Below are 17277 nucleotides of genomic sequence, written 5' to 3' on the forward strand. Positions count from 1 at the left end.
ATTAACAAAAAAACCTGAATAAAAATTAATATAACTTAGTCAAACAATTTAATCATTAAAAATATTTATTTAATCTGCAATAAATTAATAATAAACCAATCAAAATCTTTTGAATTGTCTCAACAAAAATTCCTTAAAACAAAATAAATCATAAGGGGAAAAATGGAAAGTAAAGGAGGTTGTCGCAACAAATTCCCATATCCCATATGATGTCTCAACAATGTCTTTTAAATCTCCAAACCCAAAAACGGTAATTAAAACAAACTAAACATGTAGGTTCTAGAAGACGCATCAAAATAAAGATTCAATCACTGAGAGACACCCAACCACTTTGAGAAGTTCTCAAACTCTGTGTAGTCACTATCTGAGATCATCGTCTTGTACCAGGTCTTGCTGGCCGATTTGATTGCTGATGCCTCCTCCTACAGGCAACAAAAACGGGGAAAACATACAATTACAGGCATGGATTCAGATCTTAACCATAAAACAAAAATGAAAACAATGAGTCAGACCTCAAAAATGCAATGGAGGATCAGTAGATGGAAGTACAGAAAACAGCATATCAAGAATATCAAACATGAAATACCCACAAAGTGAGCCGTACTCAAGTGAGGACTAGCACAAAATTATACAAGTGTATTGGCAAGCAAATCAGGCAAGCCATACCCCATTTGCATTAGCTAAATGCCCACTGTGACTAACCTCAATCTCACGTACGTATGTAGAAGAGAATATTATAAGCAATAAAGCAACTTCGTACCAAACTGACAAATGCGCAAGCAACTAAGAGAATCATGTCTTGAACAATTTTCCAAACTTAAACTCCATTAACACAGAGCACATCATGCAAAAGAACCGCCAATCACAACAAAATTAGTTGACACAAATGTAATCCACTATTTACCAAACAGATTTCTCGAAGAATTAAATTCAATCGATGCACATAAGGATAAAAAGAATAATATCGGTCACACAAGAGACATTTACACGATAGTTGTATGAACCAGAATGATTCAAGCAAATATGATTCATTTTGCAGAAAAGCAATTAGAAACTGCATTGTCAATAACGTTATGGAGTGGGAAATATGCAAAGACAAAAGTACCTTAGTAATCTGCTTCCTCTTTTTATCAAGTTTCTCCTGCTTAGCCTTCACTCTCTGGGCCTCGGCTAAGAGTGCCATCCGCTTGGCAGCCTTTGCATACGGGTTGAGCTTCAACATCACATTGAGATTCTTCAATGGGTTCTTCTTCAATGGAGCTCTCTTGATCTCCTTCTTGATTGGATTCACAACAGACTGCACCTCATCAGAGTTGATAATTCTGGCTAGGTCAGCGTTCACCATCTTAGTCCTGGGCAATACATACCCCTTTTTCTTCTCAGAGGGCTTGTCAAAGGTGCCATAAACCTCATCCAATTTCTCAAAAGCAGATTTGGTCCAGATAATAAACCTCCCAAGATGGCCTCCAGGAGCCAGCTTTAGGAGATTAAGGCGTGAAACATGAGCAACTTCTACACCAGGGATGTTGCGGAAAGCCTTAACCAGTTTCGCTCCCTCAGTTCCATAAACAATGAGTGGCCCTTTCCTCGAAATGTATCGGCGGTTACGCATTTTTCCTTTTCCAGCGCGGATGGCATGGCTGTCCTTTGCCTTCTCAACATCGGTGAAAGCCCCAATTTGCTTGAGGATTTTGAGAGCAGCATTAGTTTTTTCAACAGCCTCCGCAGTGTCGGACACAACAAGAGGCAATTCAGGAACTTCCTCAATCTTATGTCCACGTGCAAGCACCAGCGAAGGAACGGCAGATGCGGCGATCGCCGAAACGACGGCATGGCGCTTCTGAGTCACATTGACTGCCCTGTGCCAGCGGCGCCAGATCTTAGTAGGCGCAAACATCCTTCCACCGCGGCACATGTTTCCAAAGGCTCCCTGCCCCGCGCGGTGGGTACCGCCACCGGGAACACGAGGGATACGGGAAACAGCACGGCCAGTACCCCAGGACTCGGCCGAGGTCTGGTGGCCGGCGCGCTTAGAGACGGCATAGGGCTGACGGGCGTTATTTGAAATTTGGCCGTGTACAAATGTAACGATGTCAGGGCGGATGGCCGCCTTCATCACATCTGGAAGAGGCACGGAGTTGGCGGCGGCGCCTCCGTCAGTGGCCATGTCGTTCTCTAGGCCTTGGACGGTAACGAGAGGACGGGCGGCGGCGGCGGCGGCAGCCATTTCACCAGCTTGCGGTTTGCGGAAGAGGGGAAGGGGGGAGGGGGGATACGGAAAAACGAAGGCACTAGGGTTTTTGAGTGAGAGAGTGAAAAATTAGGGTTGGAGAGAATCAGCAATATATAGCAGGAAACGATGATTTTGTTACAAAAACACCACTTATAAGGGCCATCTTTGATTAGGCCTCTCAGCCCATTTATTTCGGCCCAACTTAATAAAACAATTCTGACAAAGCCCAAATTTATCATAAGCAATAAAACATTTAACCACGATAATTAATAAATAACCGTACAAACAATCATTAACTATAGTCACACAACGATTGTTTAGAGTTAGTTTTACAAGTGCGGAGCTAATTGTTTGTCATGACTTATTTATACCATGATAATTTTTTAATAATAAAAAGTTAGTTTTTTACAATAATTTATTCAATTGTGATTAATAATAATTATTTATCATGAGTTTTAGCTATAGTCATTATTTTTTTTCTAATACATAACACAACAGATTAAATATACTTGTTATATAATTAAAAAAATATTAATACTTATCCTACAGTTAAAAATATTTTAGTAGATTTATATTTGAATTCTAGAATTTGCATATTAACCAATATAAGTTTTTTTACATGATAATTGATGAAATTTTTTGGAGAAAAACATTATAATTTATGGGATAACTAACAATTATATAACCTCTATTAGTTAAATTCATAGAATTTATTGATTAGTAAAAAATTTAAGTAAAAGAAATTACATTTATCCTTGATCACTTTATTACGGATTTATTACAGGTTAAATAATAATTTTTTAACCAAACTATCATTATATATTGTTACATGCTAATGATTTTAATGAGATATATCTTTATTTTTATAACAGTGGTTTGGTCAAAAAAACTTTCTTTTGAATAAAAATAAGTCAATTGAGGATAAATATAAATTTTCATTTAATATTTTGCTAATATAATTAAATTCAGTAATTTTAATTGCCAGGTGAAATTTACTTGTTGAACAAAAGCAAACGATTGGAATACTACATATAATATTTCAAACCATAGGATATTTACGTGTAATTAAAACAAATATTATGAATGGACAATGTGATTCTCCGAAAATATTATTGTGGGACCATATGGACTAAAATTGGAAAACTTAAGAATCTAATTATTGGCACAACCAGCACAATGGAACGTTGAGATTTATAATGCGACAAAATATATAAGTGTAAGCTACATTAACACTTCCTGAAATTAGGTTAATTTACACAAATACTTCTTTTTTTTTTTTATGCAAAATTACATCTAGAACCATGAGGGGTGTTAGTGTAATATTTTCTAATAGGTGTTTATTTAGATTTTATTTTTAAATAGAAAGTATAGTTGTAATTACAATTATAACTTTAAAAATGTAGTTTTAAATCTGCAAAACACATATATTTTAACTTAATTTTTAAAAAATATCAATGTAATTTACCCTGCGTATAAATGTTAGAGACTGAATGCATATAGTGATGGTTGTAGGCTATTTAAATTGCCACGGAGAGGAAACAATACAATGTATTCAGTGCTTCTCTAAGTTGCTCTGAGAAAAGCAACCAAACAAGCATCACTGCATTTGCCAGCATCCAGCCTCTGCCTAAACTTTACACCAAGAACTGAATTAAGATCTCCCTATCTACATGAAGAAACAGGCAGCAACCAGAGCAATGAGTTGGCATGTTATTAACAAGGGAGGGAGTACAACTTTATGTTGGATCAGCTACAGCAGTCTGGTACAATATGTCGCACAGAACTGAAACTAGATGTTTTGTAGGAAAGCTGAGAGACTAAAAAATCGAAATCTAAACAAAATGTCATCATTTCTGGGTTGAAGGCCCAGAACTACAACAGGGGAAAATCGGCGGTTTGTTCCACCTCAGGACACATATCAAGGGAATCAGATGTCAGGTGCTCGTCTGAGAAAATTAGATGATTGCATGATCTTCTTGTCATCTTAGGTACTGTTTAGACCGCTGATCTGCCATGTGTATATTTACTTCTTTTCAGACTCACTGCTGACTTCTCTTCTGCGGTGCTGGTGAAGGCGAGAAAAACATATAACTCCCGCATAGCTAGTGATGACAATGTTGTGAGGAGGTGGTCAAGCAAGAAGAGGGCTCACTACAAACGGATTCTAATGATTTTGATAAATCAGTGATGCTTATTCAGCACTGATGACAGTACCAGAGGAAAGCCCTACTGCTTTGGCCTGGTCGTATGATGAGAGAACCTCTCTCTGCAGACATACATGGAAACTGCTTTCAGTAAGTTGCATACAAGTATCAAAGCATAGTTGTCAGGGGTATCGTCAATAAATTGGTTATGAATTTTGAACTCCCCCGGGTGAGTGGTAGAGAAAGAACTCAAAGGTGTACTATGAACAAGAAGGTGTAAGCGACATCAGGCTCAGATAAATGAGAAACCATATTTTCTCTTTACGAAATTAATCAACAGAATAAAGGTTGTAAATGAATGTTGAGAAAATCTATGCACTTTTGCCAACAGCTAATGCTTGTTTATTATCATTTGAGGACAACTTGGGCATGCTGTCCACCGCCCTACCTCTTGAAATTTTGTTCTAATTGACCATTGACAAGGCAATTAAACCAACCACCACTGCTTGAACCATATTTAGCATGGAGAGTTCTATGACAGATACCTCTAGACAAAATACTGAAGCGATTAGACAGAGAAGAATACTTACGATTGGCTCAAAATCAGGACTGGACAAATTGATGGTAAGGTTTCTCATCAATAACAAGACCTGCATTCCAATATGAGGTCATCAAACTCCATGTACATACATTTGAGCACAAAAATAATGTTTAACATGGATCAATCCAACTACCTATTCACAGAGATATGTTTCCAAGTTAATCTAGAAAGAACAAACTAAATACAGAACTTGGAGTGTCCATGTAAAGCACAAAGCAATTTTTATGTATCTTCATCAGAATTCAGAAACAGGATAAGAGTAGAGCTTACAATGCACAAAAGTTGCTATTAAAGCCAATATATTACTGATATACATCTGCGTCATAATACAACATTATTAACACCACCAACTTAGCTTAAGATACTAGTATCTTCCAGCAAAACTCCAGTAAAGTGTGGAGCATCCATTTCTAATGCTTGCTACCCAGGTTCATGATGACCACAGTCAAGGAGCCCCCAGCCCCACCACCACCACAAATTCTACCACACATTGTTGGACAAGTTACTAATATCTTTTTATTATGTAAATTTTCAACATTATACTCGCATAAATTCTAGATTAGTGTATTAACTCTTGCTGTAGCAACACAAGCTAAGCATTACAGTGAGATGCCCTTTTATGAATGCACACAGTGTACCCTCATGCCAGTGAATAGAGGAGCTGGAGTACCAATTGTCCCCAAGAGTTTAAATACAAAGACTCTCAGTGGATCAATCTCTTCTTTAAAATCTGCAAATCCTTCATGCATTTGGATGGAGGCTACTTTACCACCTCACAACACGAGTCTGTGATCCTTTTCTCTTTCTACTACCAATGATCACAGTGAAGATTGTTCGGCTGATTAATGGTAGGGAACGAGATGTAGGAGGAGGTTATTACTGGGAGCTGATGCAATCCCATGAATAATGTGCAGCCACATAGTTGTTGAAATTGGTTATGAATCTATACAAATCATCAAAAACGTCGGAACATATATGCACTAGGAGCAACACACTCGACCAAAAATTTCAGACTCTCCTTTGGAGTGAGGTAAATGGGAGGCATCATGGCCTTGTTTTCAGATGTCTCCTATATTATGTGCCTTCTTATAACATGGAATTAATTCTACCACTCATTTAGGTGTGCATGATCTTCAGGCATGAGATTTTCACAAGAAAACTGTACATAATTTGTTCAACTCTTTCATCTATGGACAGTATGTCCAGTAGTATATGTTTACTTCTAGCCATGTAAATGCCTCTCACTTTTATGGAAAGGGAGTATAAAAAAAAACTAGAAAACAAAATAGTTTCAGTTCATCATTCCACATAGAATCAATTGAATTATTGAGTTCACAAGCTAAAGATCATCAAATTCAACTCACTGTTTCAAAATTTATGGGGTCCATCTCCTTGAGTTTCTGTACATGATCCTTACGATCTGGATCAAAGACACTCCCAATGAAGCTGTAGACTTCAGCAAAATCTGGAATACCTGAAAAGACAAATACAGACCATGACCCACATATCACTTGTATCAACAAAATTATCTGAAAGTCCTGCTAATATTTGGTCATGCATTTATTTAGACATTATATATTCTCTTCCTATAATTCTAACCAGAGGAAAGAAAAATTAGTGTGGCTACACATGTTCAACTGCTCTGGACATTTTCATAGCCATCATCCAGAATTGCATTATCTTACTACGTCATAATTCAAGAGAGCCAAATTTGTGTCCTCTCACAAGTTTGGTTTGGGAATTTGCCCACCATCCTCATGAGCAGACAAATCTCAACTACTTCACTGTTCTGACATTTGCCTTATTTTTCTCATTATCCCGTTTCACTTTGCAATTTCCTTTTTTCTTACCTTTTAATCATATTATCTTCTTAAACAATATTATTTTGCAATCTATAATAAATTAAAAACCCATAAAGAAATAAAATTCTAACTACTAAAATTAATTAACCCAATATTTTGCTGTTACACCATCAGATATAAGCATACGCAACGAGTACGAAGATCACTAGCATTAGGAATTCAGATGCTTCAAAGGTACTGCATCCCAAAGGGCTGACTTTCATGTTAAGATTAAGGAAGTAACTATCTCACTTAATAAAATGATTACAAACGCAGAAGTTGTTCTGACAACCTAGGTTGTGGCGGCATTGATTAGAAGTCTCCGACAAGTATGCAAGAAAAACTAAAGGCCAATGAGATCAGCTACCATGCACAGACCTAACCCAAACAAAAGCTAGAGCTATTTAAGTCAAACCCCAAGACAGCCATTCTAATCCCAACTCTGAAAGGTGAAAGACAGAAACCTGAAATCTCCATGCACCTGATTTAAACCAGGACACTGCTAATTAAAGAGAAACTTGCTCCAGAAGTTTACCGTGCAGTACAGAACCTTGCTTGCCTTGCTTTGTTAGCTCGGAACCTGGCGGTGCTCTGGGGGAACCTCCAAAGCTACTTACACTGTTGTTACTAATCCTGGTAGCCCCCTTTGATCCAATATCAGCTGAATCAGTAATGTTTACATGTCATAATAAGAGTGGAAGAGTTCCCTTTAATATGTAATTTCTGGGTTCTTTTGCACATAACTAAATATGCATACATTTCTTTAACTTCTCGCGCAAAAACAACACACAGAGATCTGATGCAAACCTTCAACTGCAAGAAAATTGTATTCATTTTCAGATGGCATGGCTCCAGTTGATGGATTGTTTACAAGCACTGAAGCTTCATCCCATGTTGGATATCCAGGTGCAAGAGGATTCATCGAAGAAGTAGAAGGATAAGCCACTGATGCTTGCAGTGGCACCAAAACTGGCAACCACAGTAATGAGAAACAGCACATTCAACTTGTCAGAACTATAAAATTTTGGGTCTAATATCATTTTTCTTATAGCATGCAGGAATCGAACCATTTTTGGGTGCCTTCTGTGGATATGGATGAGAAGCTTTACGCTTAGGACGAGGTGGAGGAACATGAGCTGCTGTTCCATTCTTCTGAACCTTTAGAAAGTACTTCTGCGCATGACTCCGGATCTGTCATAAAATTTTTCAATAGGATTCAATCATGTGTACAAAGTTTCAAGGGAGAAAAATCAATAACAATGCCACACAGAAATATATATATATATATCAATCAGGGCAGATTTCTTAATCCAAATAAATCATTTCTAGAACTCAGTGCCAACTTCCGGGAACATGGGATTTAAGGCCTTGGGACTTATATCCTCAAAGTCAAACCAAACATGCTAACGCAAACTCCGAGGCCCCAATTCCATGCAACCAAATGTAGCCAAACAGTTCTCTAAATCTCCATGTCCATGAGAATAACAGATTATTATTTGTTCTGGTTAAGTACTTCTATCCATTATGTGAATGAGACAGGTATACTGCTTGTGAAATATCATGGAATTCAAAATACTATATGATCAGCAACCCTTAGGTAGCGTCATGAAAGTATGAATTCAGCACCTGAATTACTGTCTTTGAGCCAACAAAATCTTCAATTTTCTTCCAATCGCGGTCAAACCTGAATTTCATGTCAGAAACAGAGTCACAAGCTTTAGAAAATTTCCAGCTGTGCTTCACAATACCTTAAATTTCGATTCCAATTTACCCACCGAGCTCTTAGCCAGAAGTTGACCCTTGAACTCAGTTGTTCACTTTCTCCTGAAACTTTTAAATCGATTCAACTAACAATTGAATCAATTCAAAGAATTCAAGTAAAGTGATATAACTGAGAGCTTACGAGGGCAACACTGCACTAGCTTTCAGTTTGAAGGTGTCAAGCACTTGATTATTTACCTCTGAGTTGATTAATTTATTTTTCTAAATGAATAGATTTTTGAGAAAGGATCTTTAGTGTTACCTTAATATCATTGTTTTGACCTATTAATTTAGTTGGAATGCATTATATGAGAAAATTTGTTTCTTATTTTTCAATAACATCAAGTAGTTCATATACTTACTGTCCGGAAAGGCAATGAAAAGAAAGAGGCAAGGGATAAAGCAGCGCACTATAAAATGAAAAACATAAAGGCATAAACTAAGCCATAGGTAGCAGTTCCCAATTTCAACACCTGAGGTTGTATCATACCATATGGAGTCTACTATCCTTCAGAAGAACTTATTACATAACAATATGTGCAATCTCAGAAAGACACATATAAAACTCAACCTTTTAGTATAGATACTATCACTTCAGAATTAAATCATCTTAGCATCAGTCAGTCCAGCTGTATTAATTGTATATAACCCTGCCAACTCCTATTGAGCCATAGAGTCCAAATTGTATCACCAAACCAGTCTGAAACTCTGAGGTCTTCAGATTATTTCAATTGTTTAACTATTGAAGCAATTTAAGGAGTAGAGTTTAATTGAGAATTGGGGGAAGACGGAGAAGTTTGACTGCTAGAGATTAAGGGAGTTAAGTGGAATTCACTCCTTAAAATATAATCTGGATCTAAAGTTTCAAAAAACGCCGGCGGAAAATTGTCAGCTACATGTTCTATCAATAAATCAACAAATTCATAGAACAACCAAAGCATCATGATGTTAAATGCAGCATCATACATCCGGGCCTCAAATCCGGCTTCTGTCTAACACACACAACTACTTGTACTCTTCTCACCTAACAAAAAATGTCCTAAAGGTAAGCAACTAGATCATATACAGGAGGAATTGCAAAACATGTCAGAAATCTGATAGTACAGTAAAATCAATTGGAAGATCAACAGCTGCGGCACAAGGGAGCACTTGCAGAGAAACATGTAGAGGATTACAACCATAGATACGATGGAGGAACTAAAGGAAGAGAGACTTTACAGTTGCAGTGCTTCGAGGAACTTGTCGTGCTCTTCTTCGCTCCAGCTTTCTCTGGACTTGGTAATGGTGTATGGCTTCCTGACCTTCTTGCCCGACCCGTCACCCGACTGAGGTGGAGGCGGAGGGTTCGATGAGGTTGAATTCATGTGGTGGGGTGTGGCCGTGGTGGGAATAGGAGCTGCGTGTTTTGTGGTGGCTGAGCGTTGTATATGCGAGTGCGATTGACGGCTGGGCGGATTGAGGCCTGTCAATTAATCGTTCATCGCAACTTGGTCGAACGAGGGAAAATGTATGAACCGATTTAATCGGCTCTTTTGGTTAGCCGAGCTCACGAGGACATTATTGTCTGTGGGCAACCATTTGTGGCGTATAACTTTAGCTTCTTAAAGTACCTACCACTACCACTACCACTGATATATATTTAAAAAAAATATAGATGACAACGAATTCTCCTTATATTTCATATAATTATAAATATTACTTTTTAATATTTTATAAAGTTATATAACCTTTTCATATAGGTTTAGAATTATCAATTTAATTATATTATATTTAAAAAAAACAAAATATCATAAAAAATCGAACGAGATAGTTGAAATTTTTTCAAAAATAACAAAAAAAATTATAATACATAACCGATAAAGACATTTTTGATAAGTTTATCAAAAAAATAAATGAAAATGTATGAAGACTAACATGTTGGATTAATTCTTATACGGTTGTTAAAATTATGGTGTATTACTGACCTTCCAGACAATAATAAATATTTGTAATCATGTCAAACATCAATAGAATTTATTGTAAATTACCCTAAAAAAATGAAGTAACTTTTATTCGATTAAATAAAATGAAATAACATGCTTTTTATTTAAAATTAATAAGGAAATAAATATTAAATAGACCAAAAATTAGAAATATTATAAAAACCTACAAAAATATGAGGGTTTTAGCCAATATTTAGTACGAGCTCATTTATTTGATTTTTAAAATAATACGAGATGAAACTATTCGAAATGGACAAATTCACGGGCCCACACCACTTGAAGAATTCTCTTACATATTTGCCTATTATATGCACCAATGAGAAGAAAGTACGAAGCATGGTTATTATACTATAATACCTATTAAATAAAAACCAACTAATTTATTATTTTGGCGAAGCTTAATACATTGAAAATGAAATTTGATGGAGTACATGTTAAAGCCCGGTACACTCCATAGCAGTGAATAATGATCCCTTGAACAGCGCCGCCGAGGATATCCGTCCCAGACGATTTATTGAAACCTCAAAATCGGGAAGCGGGACCCAAGGGTGATAGGCTTGATGGTACGTGTATGTGTAACCAATCCACTAGTTTCCAACGTGGTCCCACGCAGTTTTTACCACCAGTGCTGCGCTTTCATGCAGCCGTGAGATCATAATAGATCCAAGGGCCGAAAAGGGCTGGCGATGTGTGTGGTTTTCAATTGGCCTCGCATGTGACAGAAACTAGACCAAGTGGGGCCACGTGTCTGAGTAGAGTAACACGTTGCATGATTAGGTACACTCAATTCCTCCACGTTTGGGAAAGGCCTGTCAAGGTCAGCCCAATAAACTTTCAAGTTTGGGCCTCGGAGAAACTTAATGGGCCGACGTTTGAATGATTAGTTAATGGGCTCGTCGGCTGATTTTTGTGGAATCTACAGGCCCATTAAAAGTTGATTCAGGCTTATTCAATAAAAAATTGCCTATATGTTGCTCGTGTATAAAAATATTCTCTTAAATATAAGTGATTGCAAATGAGAAAAATGCAATTTACCCTCTTGTATTAAGCAAAATGAATAATTTATTCCCTGTAAAAAAAAAATAAATCAATATATCCCCTGTAAATAAATAAAACAACAATGTACTCCCCTGTATTATAAAAAATAGAGCAAAATTTGTAACAACTCACCGTATCCATTTTATTAATAATTTTTTAAAGTTATTATTAATAAATTATTAAAAATAATAATTATAAGAAGTAATAATAAATATAATTATTATAATTAGTAGACTATTAATTTTTAAATTATTTATTAAATATTATAGAATAAATTTAAAGTTATTATTAATTATAATTTTTAAATTTACATTTATAAATAAGTGTAAGTTGTGTTGTGTGCCTCAAGTGGACGATTGCATCATTTGGCTAACATTTGATGAGGTCATGTTCACTAGCATTACCCTGCACATAATCAAATAATATCAGTATCATTTCAAGATATGTAAAGAGCAAAATGGATAACGTATAGCATGCAATCTATTTATACACGTCTATTATGATTGATGGTTCTAGAGTTTGTATTTGATTTCTCAATTATGTGCTTGCCTAAATAACATCATCTCGTTAATTTAAAGTTTGAAGTAGGAGATTCAAATACTTAATTGTTTCACATTGACCGCTAAAATTAAAGAATGTGCTTTTTGGCACTATCTAGTACCATGTGACAACCTAATGTATCTATCTCTTCCTCTCTACCATTTTTCAACCCAAAGACGCAACCTTTGTCCCTATCTAGTTATTCTCCACCGATTTCTCCCATATTTTAAAATACAAGAAAGGGTGAAATCATTGCTTTTTTTTTTTTCTTTGTATAATTCAAATCTAAAAATGTATGTGATTTTCTATGAAACCTTCACATTCTCAACATTCTAACTTAGAAGTAATGAGATTATGAATTTTGAGGCTAGTTTAAAATGTGAAGAATGAAAGGTAGTTTGGAGTTGGCAACTAAAGAAGAGACAAAAAGAATTCCTTTGGAAGAATACATAGTCGGGACAGGAACACCTTCCTCTGGGGTACAGGGGGTCCCTGAAGCAAATCTGCCAGAGGTCCCTCCGCAATGGCTGGCCTATTTAGAATGCCTTCAGAAAGACCTCCAAGGTGTCCAACACCAAATAGCAGGAGTTCCAGGAGAAGAATTACAGAGTATCCCTTTAACAAATATTGTGATGATCGACGAACTCCCTGCCAACTGCCGTACTCCTGCTATCATCGAGTATGATGAATCGACCGACCCCTAGGAACACCTTTTACGCTGTGAGAATGCAGACCTGCAGCACATCCATGTCTGGATGTGGACTTCTAATCACGACGGATGCCTCGCAAGGGTACCATCAGATAATGCTGGTTCCTGAAGACTGAAAAAGAGTCAGCTTTATCACCAGTCAGCTTTATTACCTCTGCCGGACCTTATGCTATATAGCCATGTTGTTTGGTCTGAAAATGCCGGAGCCACCTAACAATGCTTGGTGGAAAAAATATTCTGCCCTCAACTTGAAAGGAATATGGAAATCTATGTAGATGACATGCTTTTAAAGAGCAAAGAAACACAAGACCATGTAGCGGACCTAGAGGAAACATTCATTGTTTTAAGAAAGCATCGATTAAAACTCAATTCTGGAAAATGTGCATTTAGAGTGAAGAGATGACGTTTCTTGGGATTCATGGTTACCCAGAGAAGAATGGAAGCCAACCTCATCAAGATCAAGGCCATTTTAGATATGAAGGCCCCCTCCAACATCAATAAAGTGCAAAGGATAGGAATGATAGCAGCACTATGCCAATTCATCTCTAGATGAGTAGAAAAAAGCCCGCCCTTCTTCAAAACACTCCGAAAAGTGAAAGACTTGAAGTGGGATGATTCCTGCCAAATTCAAATTCAAGGCCTCCAACAATGAGGTTGAATACGAAGCACTGGTGACGAGACTTAAGGCCCGAGCATCCCGTCTCCTGTTGCAAGGAGGGGTCCTCCATAAGAAGTCTTTCACGCATCATTTGCTTAGATGTCTATCTCAACGCAAACCATGTCTTGAAAGAAATACATAGTGGCTGCAGAGCACATACAGATAATTGAATGCTTGCCAATAAAGCACTGCGAGCGGGATATTTAAGGCCCTCCATGACGCAAGATGCCAAGCAACTGGTGATCAAATGCGAAAATATAAAAAACATTCTTCGTTTACACACCAAACCGCATAGTCCCTTACGACTATGTTATCACTTTGTCCCTTCACATAATAGGGGACAGACATTGTGGGACCATATCCCGAGGCACCCGACCAAAGAAAATTTCTACTAGAAGCTATTGACTACTCACCAAGTGGGTGGAAGCTAGCAACTCGCCTATATAACAGAAATGGAAGTAATGAAAATTCATATGAAAAAATATCATTTGCCGCTTTGGGCTCTCATGAAAAATAATCTTACACAACGATCGACAGTTCCAAGGCCACATAATACAAGATTGGTGTAAGGGTTTACATATCAAATAAAGGTCTACTTCAGTAACCACCCCCAAGCCAGTGAGCAAGTAGAAGTGACCAACCGAATCCTTATCAAGGAATCAAAAGACACCTAGAGCGAGTCGGGGGAAATTGGACAAAAGAATTAACCAGTGTTCTGTGGGCATATCGCATAACCCCTAGAGGGTCCACAAGAGAAAACCCCTTCACCATAGTGTACGGGACAGAAGCCATCATCCCTGCAGAGTTAGGGGTACCCTCTTACGGAATTCTCTATTTTCAAAATAAAATAATACGAAACTGCTAAGAGAAAACCTGGACCTCATCGAAGAATTGAGAGACAAAGCCTTCATTCAGATTCAAAGGTATAAAAACACTATGATCAACACTCACAATAAGAAAGTAAAAATACGAAGCCTCCAAGTAGGTGACTTGGTATTACGAAGGGTAGATGCATCAAAATCAGTAGAAAAAATGGATCCCACTTGGGAAGGGCCTTTCAAGGTCACAACCATAATAGGACGAGGTGCTTATAAATTGAAAGATACTGAATGACGACCATTGTCACGACCCTGGAACATTAATAACCTCAAAAGGTGCTACTCATGATGAAGAATACCCTCATTCTACACCCCACATCCTGCAATAAAGTCCTCTTGAAGGACTCTCCCTAAAAAATGTCCTCCTGTTGGATATCCTATAAAGGGTTTCCTGAAGGACCCCTCTTAAAATTTGTCCTCTTTATGGACATCCTTCACTAGCCTTCCCATAAAGGCTCCCCTTACTAAATTTACATGTGACAGGCATCTTTCTCGAAAGGTTAGATGTATCACATTCGTTAAATTGAGGCATAAAAGAATTCAGGAGTAACGCTACCAAAGCTTATGCAGGCCTCCACCATTGAAAGGACCCACCTGGGGCTTCCACCTTAAGCCCTCATATTTTTCAGTGATCTTTTTTTGTAACATATGGTTCGTGCCGTACTTTTTAAATACTTCAACAAGAAACAAAAAAGACAGAGAAAGGTAAAAAGGAGCCCCCTTACTTAAAATATCCTGGAGGCACCTTCAAGAAAAATTGGGAACCCCCGCCCCAGAAGTTTGATGTAAGGTTCCATGCTCCACGAAAAAGCCTACGGGTACTCACATATAAAAGAAACAGAGCAACAAACATGGAAGGAAAGATAATTCGATACCATGTTAAGACCCATGTCCTAAAAACCAAGGACAGGGGCAAATTTGTTCCATCAAAGTAAAAAAATAAATCGTCTCATCTCCATTTTCAATGGAGGAAAGTAAGCAAAAGAAGTAAATTGTTCCGACTGGAAATCACATTAGATTTTTGAATTTTTTCCCTACAGGCGGGGCCTTCATTCTTTTCTTTGGAAGTCACAGCAACAAAAGTTTCAGACAGACAGGCATCGACATCCTTGGGGGCTTTCGATCTCCCACTCTTGAGAGGTTCCTTGCTGTAGATTCAATTGTTGATTCAAGGTGGCACCCCTCACTTCGGCCTCGGCCTCTCCTAATATGTTGTCTAAATCATCCTCTGTGGAAAAAAAACAACTTGTCAAGTACACACCTAGGTGAAAAGTGGCATCAGATTAAAGGATGATCAATTCCAAGACCGAATCCGATTCAAGAGGGAAACCTCTACCTTCACGAGCAGGAGCATCCAAAAAAGGGTCTGGAGCGTTTTCCATGGCCGTGGCAATATCTAAAACAGAGGGCTCCTCCCCTGATGGAGGGTACCTATGCGCCTTGAACTGTTTCTTGCATTCCACGAAGCCATGTTCGAAATAAGTTCCCACGATTTTAGCTAATTCCCTTTGATAGGTCTCCTTCTGCAATTTTTTCAACTTTTTCTCCAGCTGCTGTAAGCGACCCACTGCTTCCTTCTTATACTCCCTTAGCTTAAGATTCTCAGCCCCCAGACGCTCTAACTTCTCCTTGAACTTCATGCTTAAATAGGAGATTCAAACACTCAATTTTTTCACATTGACCGCTAAAAAGAATGTGTTTTTTGACACTATCTAGTACCACATGACAACGTAATGTATCTGTCTCTTCCTCTCTACCATTTTTCTAACCAAAGACGCAATCTTTGTCTATATCTAGTTATTCTCCACCGATTTCTCCTATATTTTAAAATTCAAGAAAAGGTGAAATCATTGCATTTTTTCTTTGTATACTTCAAATCTAAAATGTATGTGATTTTCTATGAAACCTTCACATTCTCAACATTCTAACTTGGAAGTAACGGGATTATGAATTTTGAGGCCAGTTTAAAATGTGAAGAATGCAAGGTAGTTCGGAGTTGACGCCTAAAGGGGAGATAATCCTCTACTGTTTTTGCTAATTTAATCTCAAATTATTCATTATATTAGGTTTTTATCCAATTTGCTTTTGCAAAATTTTTTGATTGTCGTACATTTAATACTTTTGCACAAATTATGAATCCATTCAAGGTATATATATATATATATATATATATGTATATTAGTTACTTGTAATAACTAATGAAACCACACAACACAAAAATAATTTTCCTACCCTAGAACATCCGTCCGACGCCCCTCTCCAAGGTGTATTCTTTTTCTCCTTAATTCTTTTCTAGCAAATTGAATTAAGGGATCTCATATTCAGGTGTGGTGTGGACGCGTCTTTAAAGGACTTTAACGTTGAAGTCTCACGTAAACGGCTCAAATGAAGGAGGTTCAAAGTAAATCAATCAAAGGCAATTCTTGATTTACGTTTCTTGCACTTCTCATTTTTAATTTTACCATAAGCACCGTTTAATTTTATTGTTGTTGTAATTAACTATATCAAACGCGCCGCAACTCCAAGGGTACACCACTTGGAATCATGGTATTATTATGTTCGGCTTTTAATTTACGTAATTTTATTTACCGCTTCCAATTGCGCATTCTCGGATTGATTCACTCGCATTTTCATTGCTTTTAGATTGGAGCTGTAGCAGATGTGACTGGTATCAGCAACGATGATGCAACATATCTGTATGCATTCTAAGGAATTATACAATTTTACATTGCGGCAACTCAGTCCATTTTCGATTTCTCTCCTTAAGAGTATATCTGCACCCTCTAATTGAATGTATTGAAGAGGTTCGTAATCTGAAACCTCTAGGTTCTGGTTTTAAATAGCAAAATTACGAGCGTTGCTTATGAGAATATTTGAAAAACAAATTAGAGA

The 17277-nt window shown here is 37.3% G+C and overlaps 2 protein-coding genes across 2 annotated transcripts; both read right to left on the reverse strand.

Moving 5' to 3' along the window:
* Nucleotides 1-179: 179 nt before the first annotated feature.
* LOC105174348 (large ribosomal subunit protein uL4) lies at nucleotides 180-2334 on the reverse strand. The gene is made up of 2 exons (XM_011096426.3): nucleotides 1106-2334; nucleotides 180-422 (listed from the first exon to the last, which is right to left on the reverse strand). The coding sequence occupies exons 1-2, from the start codon at nucleotides 2225-2227 to the stop codon at nucleotides 309-311; spliced, it is 1236 nt and encodes a 411-aa protein (XP_011094728.2). The 5' UTR covers nucleotides 2228-2334; the 3' UTR covers nucleotides 180-308.
* A 1586-nt stretch (nucleotides 2335-3920) lies between these two features.
* LOC105174349 (protein REVEILLE 8) lies at nucleotides 3921-10150 on the reverse strand. Its single transcript, XM_011096427.3, has 8 exons — nucleotides 9799-10150; nucleotides 8446-8503; nucleotides 7887-8010; nucleotides 7627-7788; nucleotides 7355-7480; nucleotides 6343-6452; nucleotides 4968-5027; nucleotides 3921-4499 (listed from the first exon to the last, which is right to left on the reverse strand). The coding sequence occupies exons 1-8, from the start codon at nucleotides 9942-9944 to the stop codon at nucleotides 4425-4427; spliced, it is 861 nt and encodes a 286-aa protein (XP_011094729.1). The 5' UTR covers nucleotides 9945-10150; the 3' UTR covers nucleotides 3921-4424.
* Between the last annotated feature and the right edge of the window lie 7127 nt (nucleotides 10151-17277).

The sequence above is a fragment of the Sesamum indicum genome, linkage group LG11 (genome assembly GCF_026168435.1).
Source record: "Sesamum indicum cultivar Baizhima isolate 11 linkage group LG11, ASM2616843v1, whole genome shotgun sequence".
Taxonomy (NCBI): Eukaryota; Viridiplantae; Streptophyta; class Magnoliopsida; order Lamiales; family Pedaliaceae; genus Sesamum; species Sesamum indicum.